This window comes from Cinclus cinclus, chromosome 5, assembly GCF_963662255.1.
Source record: "Cinclus cinclus chromosome 5, bCinCin1.1, whole genome shotgun sequence".
Classification (NCBI taxonomy): domain Eukaryota; kingdom Metazoa; phylum Chordata; class Aves; order Passeriformes; family Cinclidae; genus Cinclus; species Cinclus cinclus.
Window position 1 is genome coordinate 2,211,814 of NC_085050.1, and position 15,590 is coordinate 2,227,403.

General features: G+C 41.6%; 1 protein-coding gene across 1 annotated transcript in view; it reads left to right on the top strand.

Annotated features, from left to right (window-relative positions):
* The first annotated feature begins 380 nt into the window (after nt 1–380).
* The window catches only part of DNAAF9 (dynein axonemal assembly factor 9), a 61,119-nt gene continuing 45,909 nt past the window's right edge, over nt 381–15,590 (top strand). The window contains exons 1-3 of the mRNA XM_062493947.1: nt 381–463; nt 9,793–9,872; nt 15,081–15,200. Coding sequence (XP_062349931.1) covers nt 381–463; nt 9,793–9,872; nt 15,081–15,200 — 283 coding nt within the window. The remainder of the gene's footprint in view (nt 464–9,792; nt 9,873–15,080; nt 15,201–15,590) is intronic.

The following is a 15,590-nucleotide window of genomic DNA, read 5'->3' on the forward strand; positions in this document are numbered from 1 at the left end:
GGAACATCAGCACTGGTGGGGGCCGGACGCGCCCACGGGCGAGTCGTGGGGGGGGGGGGGGTGTCGTGAGGGGTGTGTGAGCAGGGGGCTGGACTTGGACGAACCCATTCCTATCAGAGGGGTGACCATCCACCTCCCAGCTATGTTTACTCCGAACTAGGGCGGCCACCCAAGAATTCCCGACCTCACTTCTTGCGATACGCTAAAAAAATCGGGATAAATGCTGTGCGGACAGAAAGGCTGGGAGCAGAGGGAGCGATGCGGGTGTGCCGTATTTTTCTCCCCCTCCCCCTCCAGGCCGAGTGGTGCGCGCGGCGCGGGGCGGGGCTCAGGGCCGCAGTGGCGGAGCCGCCCCGTTCCTCCGGCGCATCGCGGTCGCCATGGCGCTGTGCGGCCGCTCCGCGCTCCTTCCGCCGCTCCCCCGGCACCGGCCCCGGCCCCGAGCCCCGGGGCCATTCGTCAGGTACCGGAGGGGGCAGCGGGGAAGGCGAGGAGGGGGGTGACAGCGAGCGGCAGGGCTGCGCTGAAGGGGCTGTGGTGGGGTATGCGGGGTGGGGGTCTGTTAGAGGGGCGCTGAGGGGAGGGTGTGGAGGGTTTTGATGAATTGAGAAGGGGTTTGGTGTGTAAGAAGCTGAGTTTTCACAGCTGTGGCGCTGCTCGTGGAGGAAATGGCGTTAAACTCCGGTTTGGAGGCGTTGGGGTGGGAGGGATGGAGGGCGCAGAGCTGTGGAGGTGCTCAAGTGCGCTGGAATAGAGGGCTTGGAGAGAGGGTTTAAGCGGTAGGATGGGGTATAAAGGGGTTTGATGTGGGGTGCGCACAGAGCTGACGGTGCTGATTTGGGATGAAATAGGGTTTGTGACACCTGATTGAAGGCGTTGGGGTGGGAAGGATGGGGGTTCACGGCTTTGGGGTGGAGCAGAAGGGATGGGGCGTTAGGGAGAGGTTTTCTTGGCACTGAGTTGTGGGGGGTGTTGCGGTCAGGTTTGGGGTCATTAAGGTGGTTTTGAGGGGCTGGGAACAGGAAGGAAAGGATTGATGGGGACATGCACATTTGGCCATGATGGAGACAGGTAGATTGGGCGGGTGGCTACTGGGAGGGAGGTGTTGGTGGCTCTGACAGGAGGGCAGACAGGGGCCTGGTGTGACCTTGTGGATGGAGGGATTGTCCAAGGCGGAATCCTGCTGAGGGAAGGTGTGTGGGAGGCTGCAGTGGATGAGGAGCAGCAGGACATCAAGGGGGGGCTTGGTGTGCACAGAATGGGTTTGGGGTTTGTTTCTATAGGGGATGAGCCTGGGACTGATTTGGGAGAGGGTAAGCGTGGGATATCTTGGCAATAAGGGGGGAAAAAAAAGTCTTGTGAAAGGCAGGAAAAGTGAATGAAAATAGGGCTAGCTGAGGTTTTGGAGGGGCTGAAGGATTATGGAAAGAAGATGCTATATTTATGTGGGCGCCTGCTGGGGGAGGCTTGTGGATACAAAGGTAATAAAATGTCCTGAGCTCTAGAAATATGTTGGGTAGGGCTTGACAGGAGCTGGGGCTTGGGGACATGTGAGATGGTAGCACTGGTTCTGTGGCAGCTCAGGTATCCTTAGGTTACCAGAGCTCTGTTTCCTCTTGGAGATTTAAAGCCTGATGTGTATGAGACTTCAGCCCATTACTTGAATGGTTTGAATAGAGAAAACGGCCTCAAGTTGTGCCAGGAGAGATTTAGGTTGGATATTAGCAAACATTTCTCTGCTGGAGGGATGGTGCAGCACTAGAACAGGCTGGCCAGGCCAGTGGTGGAGTCTCCAGATATTTAAAAGGCATTTAAAAACCATTTTTGTGGTGCTTAGGGACGAGGTTTAATGGTGGCCTTGGCAGTGCTTGGGTAACAGTAGGACTCGATGGTCTTAGAGAGCTTTTTCCAACCAAAATGATTCCATGATTTTGTTTTATGGTACTACAAAGGACAACCCAGGAACTGAAGTGCTTGATTCTTTCAATAGTTACAACACAATACATGGAAGTATTCACCAGTGGGAAGCCAGATAATCAGGGAATGGAGACCTTGCACGTGAATTGCAGACAAACACTTGGCCAAGTCTGTTTGGTGTAGATTTTCAATTAAAAACCAAACAAACACCAAAACCAAACAGCTTTTTATGTTAAGTACAAGGAGGGAACAAAAGCATTTTCACTTTTTGGACAATTTGCCAGTGAAATGAGAAATTCTGCAGTGTGAGAGAGAGAAATGGAGGTTGTTCTGCTTGTTGAAACATGTGAACATGGCTGTTCTGTGCTGGTTATGTTCCCTCTCTGCCTGCAGTTAGAAATTACATTGAAAATAAGACAGAAAGAGAAGTGACCTTTTAAAATATTATTTTTTTCAATGAATGAAGTAATTATTGAGAAAGAACTCAGTATTTCTTTAGAGCCGTAAAGTTCCTAAAAATTCATGGTGGGTAACGAAATGCCAAGATAGTAAAAAAAAAAAAAAATTAAAAAAAATGCTGGAAGAGAAAATGGTTTCCACTCAAGCCTTCCTCTTTCTGAGTGATTTTTGTAATTTGAGCCCCTGTTTTAGGGTTGTCATGAGAACATTCAGACTCTCTGAACATCTGCAAGCTTTTGAGCTCCACTGGGAGATGCAGCCAGCAACTGTAATTTGCTGGAGCCATTTGTAGGAGCCGTGTCATCTGTTACTTTTTTTTTTTTTTCCTCCTTAGCATTCATTCTTGTGCAGTTCTTTTTAAAAATATTTTATTGTCAGGCCAGATGGAGGCCAGCGTTTGCAATAAATTTCACAGGCAGTCAGCAGATAGCAGGCAGTTAATAAAAAGAACTTAAAACAATCAGTTACCATCCTCCCCCTGCCCCCAAGTTCCCAAACAGGAATGGAAAAATTCTTCAGACTATATAAAGACTAGAGAAAGGGCCAGAGAGAATTCTTGGAGTTCTTCCACATACTTGAGAGTTTTGGTCTGCCATGTGGCACTTGGGGAGCTGGCGACCCTCAGCATTGTAAGGAGTAAAGAATAGGTTTGTAAATAGAAAGAAAAAAAATCCCTTAAGTAAGAGAGGAGTGCTGCCCAAAAAAGGGGAAGTCTTTCTGGGAGGTGATGTCATGTTTCATGTGCTTGTGTTTAGTGGTGAATGAGTGTTTTCCTTGTGAATACAGGCATTTCTGAAAAAAAAAAAATCCTGTGAAGTGCTTGTTTTAAATATCTGCATCAGAAAATTTATGCAGATTTGTTCTATTTCAGCACTGCTCTGCACCCACCAAATCTGAATTACCTTTATGTAAAACAGAGGAAGCAAATCCTCATTATTCATTATCCATGGTGGTAACATAAATACAGATGAGTTCTCACCATGTGTCCATGTGGGGAAATGCAAAATGAGTCCTTGGGTTAATTTTTCTGTTGTCTCTTCCTCTCTGCTTAACATTCTCCTTCTCTAAACTGTTCTGTTGTTAATCACATCGTAGTTAAATATGTGGCTTTTTTTCCCTGAATGGGGTATTTGGGAGCACAAGACCAAAGAGTTGTTGTGGTTTCCCAACCAGGTTTTGTAGGGGACTTGACTGTGATGAAAGATTAACAGATTTTTCTGTGCCCCTGTGTTCCTTATGTAATTATGCTGAGGTTTAAGATTTTGTAAGAGCACAGTTTCATTGAGTTTTTTTTTTAGGGAGTGTGCTGTATTTTAGCAGTGCTGATTTCACTTGAAGTGCAGGAGGAAAAAAAGAGAAACAACCCCCATGCCATGAATATGGATGGTTTTCTGTCACCTTAGAGAAATAAGAATGCTTAGGGTCTACTACAGTGAAAATTGAGGGGTGTGGAACCATTTGATTGATGGGAATAAAGAGGCAGAAAGGAAATTTGCCAAGGAGAGGATCTAAGATATGGCATGGACCTTCAGCTGGAATTCTCCCTTTGTGATCATCACATCGTCTGATTTAGAGCTTTGTGGCCACTTGGCTGCAGAGGTGCTGGCCCAGGAATGAGCCCTGAAGGTAAATTCAGTTTTGAGGCACTAAAAATCAACTTCTGATTTCTGTCCAAGTGCCAGACGATGCCCTGTCCCTTTAATCATAGTGAGTGAAGGCAGAATAATCACCCTCCAGCTGCTGGCCTTTGTCACTTTTTCAATTATTGTCCTTTTCCCAGCTGATAATACTTTTGGAAGAGAATAGTTGATGCTCTCCATAATGTGCTGCAACACAAGAAAATGAAAATACAGACGTGTTTTTTTGGTAAATCAGCCTGTTAAGGTGAGAGAACTTCAAGGCTGAGGGTCTGACTGGTGTGTAGGTGATGGGCAATCCATGATTTGATAAATTTCCTCAAAAAGTTTGGTCAGAATGACATCAGACAGTTCCAGATGTTTTAGTAAGGCTTGTTCCTGTGTGCTTAGATGTCTCTGGATTGCAAAATTGAATATTCCTGTCTACTTAAAATTTGATCCTGAAAATGCACGCAGTTAAAATTAATTTATCTATGTCCAGTTCTTTCTCACTATTCCTAAAGAATTACTTGATCTCCTATTTATAATCAAGATCCCTATGTTTACTGTAGAGAAAAAAAATGACATATACTTTAAGGTGGGTGAATGTTGTCTTTTATGAGTGCCATGCAATGAAAAAGTTATTTTTAAAATCAATGAAATTCTGAGAGTTTTTAGCTCGGTCTGACTTCTGGTGTGTTTTCACAGCTACAGTGAGGTGGGGATAATGTCAGACTGTGGGAAATCCAGGAATATCCTGGACTTTTAACACAAGCAGACAACATTTCTGATAGAAATCGTGAGGTCATCAAAAAAACCCCAAGAAATAGAAAATTGATTTTTCGGGGACTTAATTGGAAACAGATATTCACAACAGCGAGTTAACAAGAAATGAGACTTGGGGAAAAAGAAACCCCTGTGATTTATCATTCTATTTAATTCATTTATTTAAGGTAAATATTTCAGGTTTTGGTAAAACCACTGACTTCGGTAGGCAGCAGGAACCTATTCAAATTATTCCCCGCTGATGTGAGGATTCTCCCTGGTTTTTCAAGGGATATCTGTTTGTTTTTTTTTTTTTTTTTCCCCCCCTCATTCTCTGCCATCCATCCGAGCTCAGCCACGTGCGGATTTTTTTAGGGCTGCCGAAGCCTTTTGTGGGGGAGGAGCGAAACATCTGCCAAGATGAGGGGAGAAACACACGGAAAACAGCGAAATCCCAGCCTTTTGTCAGCTAAATTTGGTGTCAGCTACATCTTCAAAGCCCTGCCGGGCTCTGGGACAATCCACCGGGAATTGAGAATCCAGCAGGGATCAGTGCTGATATCAACGCTGCCTCAATTCTGCATTACCACGTTAAGAAAAGGCAGCTTGCAAGCAGGTTAAATCCAACCAGCAATAAAAAAAAAGAAAAAAAAAACCCAAAAACCACCGCATTGTGGGGAAAGAAAGGAGACGGGGTGGAAATTCAAGCACCGCGTGGCTTTCTTGAGGAAATGGATTTGTTCTTTGTGATGGAGAGAGGCACAGTTGTTAATATTCTCTTTATTTGCCAACAGACGTGCCTTGCAGCGCCGTGTCTCTTACCAGGCTGTGACAGGCTGGCTGTTGTAAAGCGAGCTACTTTGCATAATTAGTGTGAAGACGTGAACAGATGAGCACTAATTCTTAGAAGTTAATGATTGTCAATTATCTCCCCCCCCCCCCACGCTTTATTTCTTTTTTTTTTTCTTCCTGGATCTAGTCCAAGATTAGCGGAATATCAAGTACCTCAAGGTACAGTTCCTTAATTGGCCCGAGCACTCTTTATTGCCAGATGTCACCCCAAAACGTGGCTTTGCCTTTTGACCTGCCTTCATCAGCAGTCAGGTCAGCTTGCTGCTGTTTGAAAGCTTTGTTTTCTTTTTAATTCCTGGGTTGGAGGTTGTTTGGATCCATAAAATAATCCGACCTGACACATGGCTTCAAGATCGTTAGTGCAAAGAGAAAGGCTGCAAGAAGGGCAAGACTGTCCCTTACAGCACCGGGAGATTTTATCCTGCCTTAAAACCCAGAGAAATCCCAGCTTCTCCTCAAAAGCGTTGCAAAAATTCCCCCTTTGCCCATTTCAATTTCTTAACCACGTCACAAATTTGTCTCCTATTTGGATAAGTAGCTTCCAGCTCTTGTCTTGCCCCCAGTTTTGTTGATATCCAGCATTTTGGAGCATCCTTAGGACCGTGTTTCCAAACACACCTAATTTTGTTTTTCTCAGCAGCAGGTTACTGTAGGTTTAGCTGTGCTTATGTAGATGGTGGATCCAGAGCCACAAATTCCAGGGAAGCATCTCAAGTCCCCCAGGTTCATGTGGATTTGTTGTTTCCGTTTGAATTTGTGCTGCTGGGGTAAAATGAAAAGGAGTAAAAAAGTCAATGCTTGTTTTGAAGATGGGAAAAGTCGTGGGTTTTTGTTCCCAGGACAGTCTCTTTGTTTTTGTCAGATGACTGTTTAATGTGAAATCTAAGAAAAATGCCTTTATTTCCCCCCCTCTGACTTTATACACAGTTTAGACTGTATTGTTTAAAAGCATGTTGTAAGAATTTTAATTATTCTCTTCCCTATTTCTGAATGGCATCTTTCTTCAGGCACACAAGTCTTCTGTGTTTAGTGTCAGCCTTTGAATGTAATGATTTATCCACACTTGAAATGACGTTGAAAATTTTTCTGTGAAGGAGCTTTTTCAGAGAATTCTCTCATAGAAACCACTTCTTAACTAAGGCAAGGAAAAATATGCTGCTGAAAGTCTGTTTAATATTAAGAATGAAATAAATATATTTGACATGACATCTTATTGTGAAATAATGAACATATAATTTGCTCTGTGCTGTCACGTTTTATATCAGGATACACAGCACTGACATTGAAATTTACCTGGCAGAAATGTTTTAGCAGCTTAATCTGAGATCTTTAGATACTTCTAAGGGCTGCACCAAATTTATAATTTATTTAAAAAATAATGAAAGTAATTCTAGGAGAGTAAAATTCCTAACCTGAAAATATAAAGAAGGAAATAAATAAATAAATAAATAAATACCCAACCTGTGAGGACTCTCCTCTCCCAATTCTTCTTCCCCTTTTCTACCCAGCACTTGAACTGATCAGAAAATACTTTCCAAGAACTCAAAAAGACAAAAACCCCATTTAATTTGCTTTTTTTATGCTCTGGTCTTCTTGCACAGGCTTACAACACTTCTTCTTTTAAATGATAAATGTGTTTTATTGGGTCACTCTTTTGTGGAAGCCTTTGAAATGAAAACTTAAAGATCTTAGGAATATCTTACCTTGTTTCATATGGTAATGTTTTATAATAAATGGAAAAAGTCTTTCCCCATGAATTTCCATACTTGTTCTTTGTCAAATTGAGTTTGAACCATTTTTCTATAAGTGATCAATACGGGAAGGGAAAAAAATGATAGGAAAATCAAGGTGTGTATTCCTGCTGTGTTTATAAGACACAAGAGCTTTAAAAAATGTTAGGCAGTCCTTAAAATCCTGGTTTTGGCTGGAGGATTAAATTTGCCTTCAGATTTGAGTACGAGTAGCAGAGGGATTATTGCATCTTGTTTCTGAGGAGCTGAAGGAAAATCTCCTTCATGTGCCCTCAGCATTTTTTCTGTTGACTGCTTCTTTCCTCACTTTGAGCAGGAGCAGGAACGTGCATCTTCTGATATGGAAAATGTTTAATTAAATGTCACTCTGGGAGCTGTTTGCTGTGTCAGTGCAGAAGTCCTTGGACAATGCTTTTTCTCCCAGTCCTTCCAATTTGTCCTTCAGATCCTCTCAGGAATCGTGGAAACAATTCCTTTGCATTGGGGTCAAGAAGCATTTTGAGAAGAATTTCACTTTTGGGCAGCTTTGTTCAAAAAGTTGCTTTCATGTTCTTGGTTTTTTGGTTTTTTTTGTTTTTTTGTTTTTTTTCCACAGAGGCTCCAACAATTCTGTAGCTGCTCCTCAAATAACTGTGGGCTTGTGCAACTTGTGTTGCTGTTTCCATACCAACGAATGAAATTAGTCCAGTTTGTGCCCACAGTGAAGAGTCTGGGGATTTTTTTCTGCTCTCTATCTTGTGATATGGGAAGTGTCAAAAAATGAGCTCTGAATAGCTTGTAGTGAATCATCTTTCTCCCAGCTGGTTTCGTCTCCTATTTAATGATGGGATGAAAATTTTTCAGAATAAGATACAAAACCTTAATTTTGTATAGCTGTGAGATTCAGGTTTAAGTGAGGTTTGAAAGAATGAATAATTAGTAGTTGTTTAAATGTGCAACATAAAGTTCAGTGTGTTCTTCATGATTTCCTGGCATCACCCACATGGGCAAACATCTGATAATACCTGATGAAGTCTTTGCTGTCATCAGTGACTGTAATTTCTGTTTTCATATCTAAGACTGGATCAAAATATCCTTCCATCCATCCATCATCCATCCATCATCCATCCATCCATCCATCCATCCATCCTTCCATCCATCCTTCCTTCCATCCATCCGTTCATCCATCCATCCTTCCATCCATCCATTCTTCCATCCATCCATCCATCATTGAAATGTACCACGTAAAATAATAATTGAGGGATTCAGAATTGAAACATATGACCTAAAAAGGGGAAAAAAAATTAATTCTGGAGACTGCAGTGACTTTGTGCTTCCCATGAAAGTGTCTCCAAATGAAGTGTTGTCTGTGCTTTATCACTGATGTTTGAATTTCACTGAGGTTCTCCGTAATGGAAACCTTTCATGTTCATTCTTCCTTTCAGAGAAAGTAGAGCACAATAATTGTAATATTGCTGAAAAGACCTATTTGCTTTTTTACTTGGCTAAAGTTATGCTGAAAATAGAAATATTTGACCTTACTTTATTGTTTGAACTGCTCATAAATTTAGCTTTGTTTGAATGTTTCTGTGAGTGACGTTTGTTTCCTGAAGCTGAACAGCTCATAGTTGTATAAACAAGTCTGTAAACTAGATATCCCATTCAGTAATACCAACAGTGAAATTTCATGTCTTTTATCTGTATTTAAACAAACTCACAGAATGTTGCCTGGAAGCACAAATTGTGTTGCTCTCTATGTGGCTGTGGTAGCTGAAAGATGCATATTGGGCAACTGAATTAAAATTTATGTAATAAACTATTCACTTTGATTATTAAAAAAAAAAAATCTGGCTGTTGCAGATGGAATTTTTGCCTGGTTTAAAGATAAATATTGGATAGCTGAATTAAAATTTATATAATAAACTAATCATTTTTATGGTAAAAAAATTCAACAAGACTTGGCATTGTTTAATTTCTCTTTAATGTTTGAATTGATGATTTGGAGGTATTTTCCAACTTTAATGATTCTCCTGGAGGTGCCAAAACTCTTTCCCAAACTCCAGCTGGGATGAAGGTGCTCCTGTGGTTTCTTCTGATGTTACTTTGCTTTTTGGTTCTCTGGTGGAAAAGGGAATTTCTGCTGGCATGGTGAGAGCAAACTTGAGCAGCAATTTTTGCCAGGTTGGAGATGGACAGAGCTCTTGGGAATAGTTGTAAATTCCTGTTTTCTCTCAGCGCTGTGGACTTCATCTTTTAGTGGGCAAAAATAATCAGGAACGGTGTGATTTAAAGTCCATGTCTTAGGAAAAAAATCCCCAAATTGAAGTGTTTCCATTTGCTTTCTGCAATGAAGAAAACAAAGCTGGGTCAGCTCTTCAGCCTCCCAGTTTGACATTTCACTACAGTGACCTTGAGGACAAATTCTCTCTTTTTTTTTTTTTTTTTTTTTTCAGCTGCAGTCGCCTCCGAAACATTCAGAGCATCCTGACACAGAGCAGCAAATCTCAGCCTGATGGAATCCTCTGCATTTTAGGTTAGTGTTACATTTTTTGTTCTCATTATACTGAAAAAGATACCACGAGTTTCAGAAAGAAGAAAATCATCTCCTTCCTGCTCCAAGCCCCAGCCTGGTTTCTCAGGGAATCAACAGTTCATTATTACACTCCCTACTCCTTGCACAGTTTTTCAACCCATTTATTAATATTGGGTAAAGAATTTTAAAGAGTGGCCTAAGAAATCTGGGAAGCAGTTAGGAGTTAAATGTTGGCACATAAACAGCATGAGGTTTCAGTGCTTTATTTCTTCTGGGATTGGGAGAAAAGGGCAGCAGGAAATAAAGGTGCATGTGCAAGTGTGCTGTGGGAAAATAACAGGGGTTTTGTACTGCTTTATTGCTATTTCATTGACTCTTGTTTCCTATTATATAATCAATGTCAAGATATTAAAGGAAAAATGCTGACATTACTATTGAAATCTTGAGTCCTTAGAGAAAAGGACTGGGGAGTGATTGTTTAAATGATGTATTGCAGTTAAAAAGAAGTCCTGTGTAGCCCTAAAGAAGCTCTGTGGAGGAAGTGATAGCACAGTCTGCTTTTTTAGGGTTTAATTCTATTTTTTAATGATGAAGCAGGAGAACTTAAATCTTGTTTACTCGACCACAGAATCAAGTATACCAATATTCAAGTATACCAATATTCAAATATACCAATATTCAAATATACCAATATTCAAATATACCAATATACCTCTAGTATGTATTTATATATAAAAGTAGATATATATATATATATGAAAATTTATAAATTTATATAAACTCACTCTCTTTTATTCAGTGCTAACTGTACAACATGACCCTTCCTCCCCTGCATTTTCTGGGGTAAGAGGTTAATTCTCTGGCTAAGTAGTAACTGTACAGCCAGAAGCTCTGTGAGGTCACTGTGTCAGTCTTCCAGTGAAACTTAATCATACAGGATAAACTCCTGAGGTTTTACCTTTGCTGCTAATTTAATTTCATAAAACATATTGACTGATGACACGGCACTATTTCTTAATTATTGTTAACTCTGAGACTGCAGAAAGTCCCAGGTAAAGAACAGTCCATAAAAATATGGCCCAGCTTTAAGGAAAGCAAAGGAATTGGTTTGTGTAATCCTCAGTGTCGTGTGGAGGATTTAGTTCTTTTCATAAGAACATACCTTTAAATAAATAAGCACTTGTGGTATGGAAATGCAGGAGTTGTGTTTTCTTGGGAGATTTGTGCTTTGCCCTGATCTCTTCAGCACCCACAATGGAGCTCTTGTGTGCTCTGCCCTGGCTCGTGTAGCCTGCAGAATTTCTGGCATAACTTCTATGAAACAGGTATGTCACTGTTAGAAATGCATTAAATCTGTCATCAGACACAAGCTTCAGGTGACAAAAACCATGTAGTTTTACATCCTGAGTCCTCTTGACTCATGTGGGAAGTGGATACTCACAACTATGGATTTTTACAGTCAGTGCATGTTCTGTTTCCCTTGGCTGCTTTTAATGGTCTGGAGTTAATGCAGTTCCCTCACCTCAACTTCACTTTCATACTTGGCTGTGAGATAAAACCAGTATAAACTTCCACAGCTTTCCTTCAAGTTCATTAATATTTGTACTGAAATCAAACTCAGCACTGTGAGATCCCAGAGAGAGAGACAAGAACTGGCCCACTGTTGATACAAGTATTTAAATGTAGTTACAGCTGATTTTTTTAAAAGAATCCTCTAATCTGATGTTGAAGTGGTTGCAGGGTAACATTCCTGCATTCTTCCTGGGAAGAAAAGGCCTCACAACTGATAGGAAAAAGGAATTTGGAGGATGGCATGTCTTTAAAAAGCTGTGGTGTCTCAGCCCAGTGTGTTGCTGTTCAACTGGTCTACTTAAACTATACTGTAAACTGTTTTTTATGGTAGTGGTGTTTCTTGGCATCCTAGCTTTCAGCAGATTTTCAGCTCGTGGTTCAGTTGCTCTGGTTTCTGAGGATGTGCACTCAGTGTGAGTAGGATGTGTCTGTAACTCACTGGAGTTGTAGCTGCTCTGATTGTGGATTAAACTGTTTCACCATTCAGCACACCTGAGCTGAGCTTTTGCAAATATTGATATTTACTTTTTATTCTCCTCGAAGAGTGTGGGGATACTTTCAAGGCTGTTCCAGTGAATCTCTATTTTACCTTGGTTCTGTTCACACATGGCTACTTTTTTAGATTATTTTTTTCTCTGTTATATCCATCCCACACAGAGCTCTCCCACGTTCTGAGAGCATTTCATACATTGCGCTGATTGTTCATCCCATTGCTTTTCCAAGCGGAGACTATTTTAAAGATTATTCTGCCAGCACTTCCAGGATTGTGTATTATTTTTGGGGATCTCTAAAGGTGATGTGTCCATTCCCTCCAGCCTCTCCCTGCTGCCCCCACGTGCATTTTGCATCGCTGCTGGCTCTGTTGAGTATCTTGCACCCACTTTATCTTAGCGAGCAGACAGATTTTTTTTTTTTTCCTTCCCCCCCCCCCCCCCGATTTGGCCAGAATATTTTCTGCCAATTTAGCAAACTGAATGGAGAGCAGGAGCGGCTCGTCGGGGCTCAGCCGGACTCAGTGTGTGCCCACACCCCGCTGAGGAGCTGGGAGCAGGCTGGGGAGAGTTACCAAACTCCCAGCTCAGCTGGAGACAGGCGTCGGGGTTTCCTCATTAATGGCTTTGCCCATTGTTCTGGGGAGGACTCCTGATATGCTCTCGGGGGTATCTTATCTTGGTCATTGTTTCATTTCCTGTTTGTTTTCTGCTAGCTATCTCTTCCTTTAACTCCATATGTTTCTGTTAGAATAGCACTAAAGCCTCGCTGTGAAAGCTCCTGTCTAGACGGGATACTTGAAAGACCCGAGTAAACGATAAATCCCAAATATTCTGCAGAATTCGTGGTTTTATGTTAAACACGTACCTTCCTTGCGTGTCTGTCTGTGCTTTGCAAGTAATAAATTCACCCTCTATTATAAAAGTTAATTTTGTCAGCTGTCTTCCCTTAGCATCCTTTTGTTTTCTCTTCCCTTCCTTCTGTCATTTGCTGTAAAAGCAGGGGTTTAGAGTTTGGCTTGGAAGATTTTCTCTGCTTGAAGCTGCTGTACCCAGATAAAATCTCAAACTCTTCAAGTGATGGTGACATCATAACTGCTTTTTTTTTTTTAAATGAGGGCAGTTTCTCTTTTTATTTTTTTCCTGATCTTTCAGAAATTAGAATCCCAGGATCATAGAAAGGTTTAGATTGGAAGGGACCTTAAAGATGCTGTAGTTCCAACTCTGTGCCACGGGCAGGGAACACCTTCCACTATCCCAGGTAGCTCCAAGCCCCATCCAGCCTGGCCTTGGACACTTCCAGGGATCCAGGGGCAACCACAGCTTCTCTGGGCACCCTGTGCCAGGGCCTCCCCACCCTCACAGGGAACAATTCCTTCCCAATATCCCATCCAGCCCTGTCCTCTGGTACTGGGAAGCCATTCTCCCTTGTCCTGTCACTCCATGCCCTTTCCCCAAATCCCTGTCCAGCTCTCCCAAAGCCCCTTTGGGCACTAGAAGGGGCTCTGAGATCTTTCTGGAGCCTTCTCTTCCCCAGGCTCAGCACCTCCATCTCTCTCAAGCTGTCTGTGCCAGATTACTGCTCCTCTGAGCCATCAGAAGGTGCTTTAGTTAGGCAGGTAATCAGTGAAACAGATTATCTTCAGGACATGTGTGTGCTCACTTTCCAAGGCTGCAGGTGATTCCAAGGAGACTGATTACATTTAAATGGTGTTCCCTTAAACGATGTGACAGTTTCTTCCTGAGAGAAGGGAGTTTCCACTTGTTTGTACCTAAAATCCCACCTAGACACCAGGCTTTGGCAGCAATATTTGTGTGTCGAGTCCCATTGAATTCCAGGTTACATTGGCGTGCCTGCTTTCATGGGGCTGAAAATGTAAAAAAAAATAGAGGGACATGTATGAATGAGAGGTCAGAAATAGCAGGAGAATGAGGATTCAAAGGTTATGGCAGGAAAAATTTTTGAGGGGTGAGAAAGCCTGGACAGATACGAGGCAGCTTTTCACCAAATATCAGATACCTTTGGGAGCTGCTCAAAGTTACTGAGCAAACAGAGTTTATTAAGATGTGGGATTCAGTAACTGGATGCAGACACATCATCTGATTACCTCTTTAAAGCTGAAGCTTAACATGAAAAGGAGCATAAATAGGAGAAGCTGAAGTTTGTTCCAATTTTTGCCAAGTTCAGGTGAGTCTTGACTGGTTTGGTTTCCAATTCAAGTCCTGAGACTGATGTTCAGGCCATGTTATTACATTATCAGTGTCCTGATCTCTCCTTTAGCAGTGGTAACAAACCCTAATTTGTTGGCAGCCATTCCACTGAATCCTAATATATCTTGATAGGAAAACTTGCCATTAGAGGAATTTTTTGGCAGTCAAGACTGGTGACCTCTGTGAAATGTGGATGGCAAAGATGCTGCTTTGTGTGCAGTTGCACTTGTTTCAGAAAACTGGATTATTTATTACAGTAGAATTATGACTGTGACTGTCATCCAGAGAGATGGAGGTTGATGAAAATAGTTTCTAAATCTAAATCTGTGGCCTCATTCCTTTCTTCTTGTATTTATCTTCTGTCTCTTCATGCTCCAGGTCTTCATTTGTTTTCATTTAAATTTCCCAAGGACCAGGAAAGGTTTCCTTGGAAGCTCTTTGTGCCCCACATGTTTTGTCAGAACATCTTTTCACAATTTGTCAGAAATCTGCAGTGGCTCTCTGGTGACTCAGGGATTGCTCTATAACACTGATAAGATAATGTTTAATCATGTATTCTAAAGCAGGAGATTTGGGTCACAGGATTAGTTTGTTAGGAAGCTTCAATCAAGAACATATTAATTAGAATGCATCCTGCATCCAGACAGATGTTTGAATTACTAGAAAAATGGAATTTTGGATGCAGAGCACTGCAGAAAACAAGACATTTAAATTTTTAAAGGAATATTTGTGGATTCAGGTTGAAAGGGGGATGTCAGCAGGGAACAGCGATCTTGCAAAAACTCCTTTTTCCCTACCCTGTTCTCTCAGTGTGTTCAGCTGGGGAGTTGAGGTCATACTCCTGCTTTAAGGTTTAATAAATTGGGGAAGAAAACACACTTTTCAGGTGTGCAGTGTTAGGACACACAACAGTTCTGTGGTTTTGCTTTTGCAGGGATAGACAGTCGATACAATGAGGGATGCAGGGAGCTGGCCAATTATCTGCTCTTTGGTTTGTACAACCAGAACAACAATGACATTGAAAGGACAGGCTTTCCTGAGGAAGTTCTGGATGGTGAGTAAAGTTCTCAACAATTTTACCTGTTCTGGAGAGAAGATGAGCAGAAAAAGGACATGTAAAAAAAAAAAAAAAAAAAAAAGAAAAAAAGGTCATTAAGTCACAAGTTGTCTATATATGCCTGAAAAGATCTTCTTAGAAACACTGCTGAACATAAAAAGATGTATTTTATATGTTTGATGCTCCACAATTTATCTCAAATGTCAGCTTACACAATTGCAGTCCATTAGTTCAGTCTATGTATGCGTGTACACGTTATTAATCATTGTGTGATCACACCTCTGCACTTCTAAAGCACTTGAGCTCTTTTTTATTTCACCACATCAACTCACCTTTGTCATACTTGGAATGGAGCCAGTCCCTTTGATCACATCTTATTATTCCCTT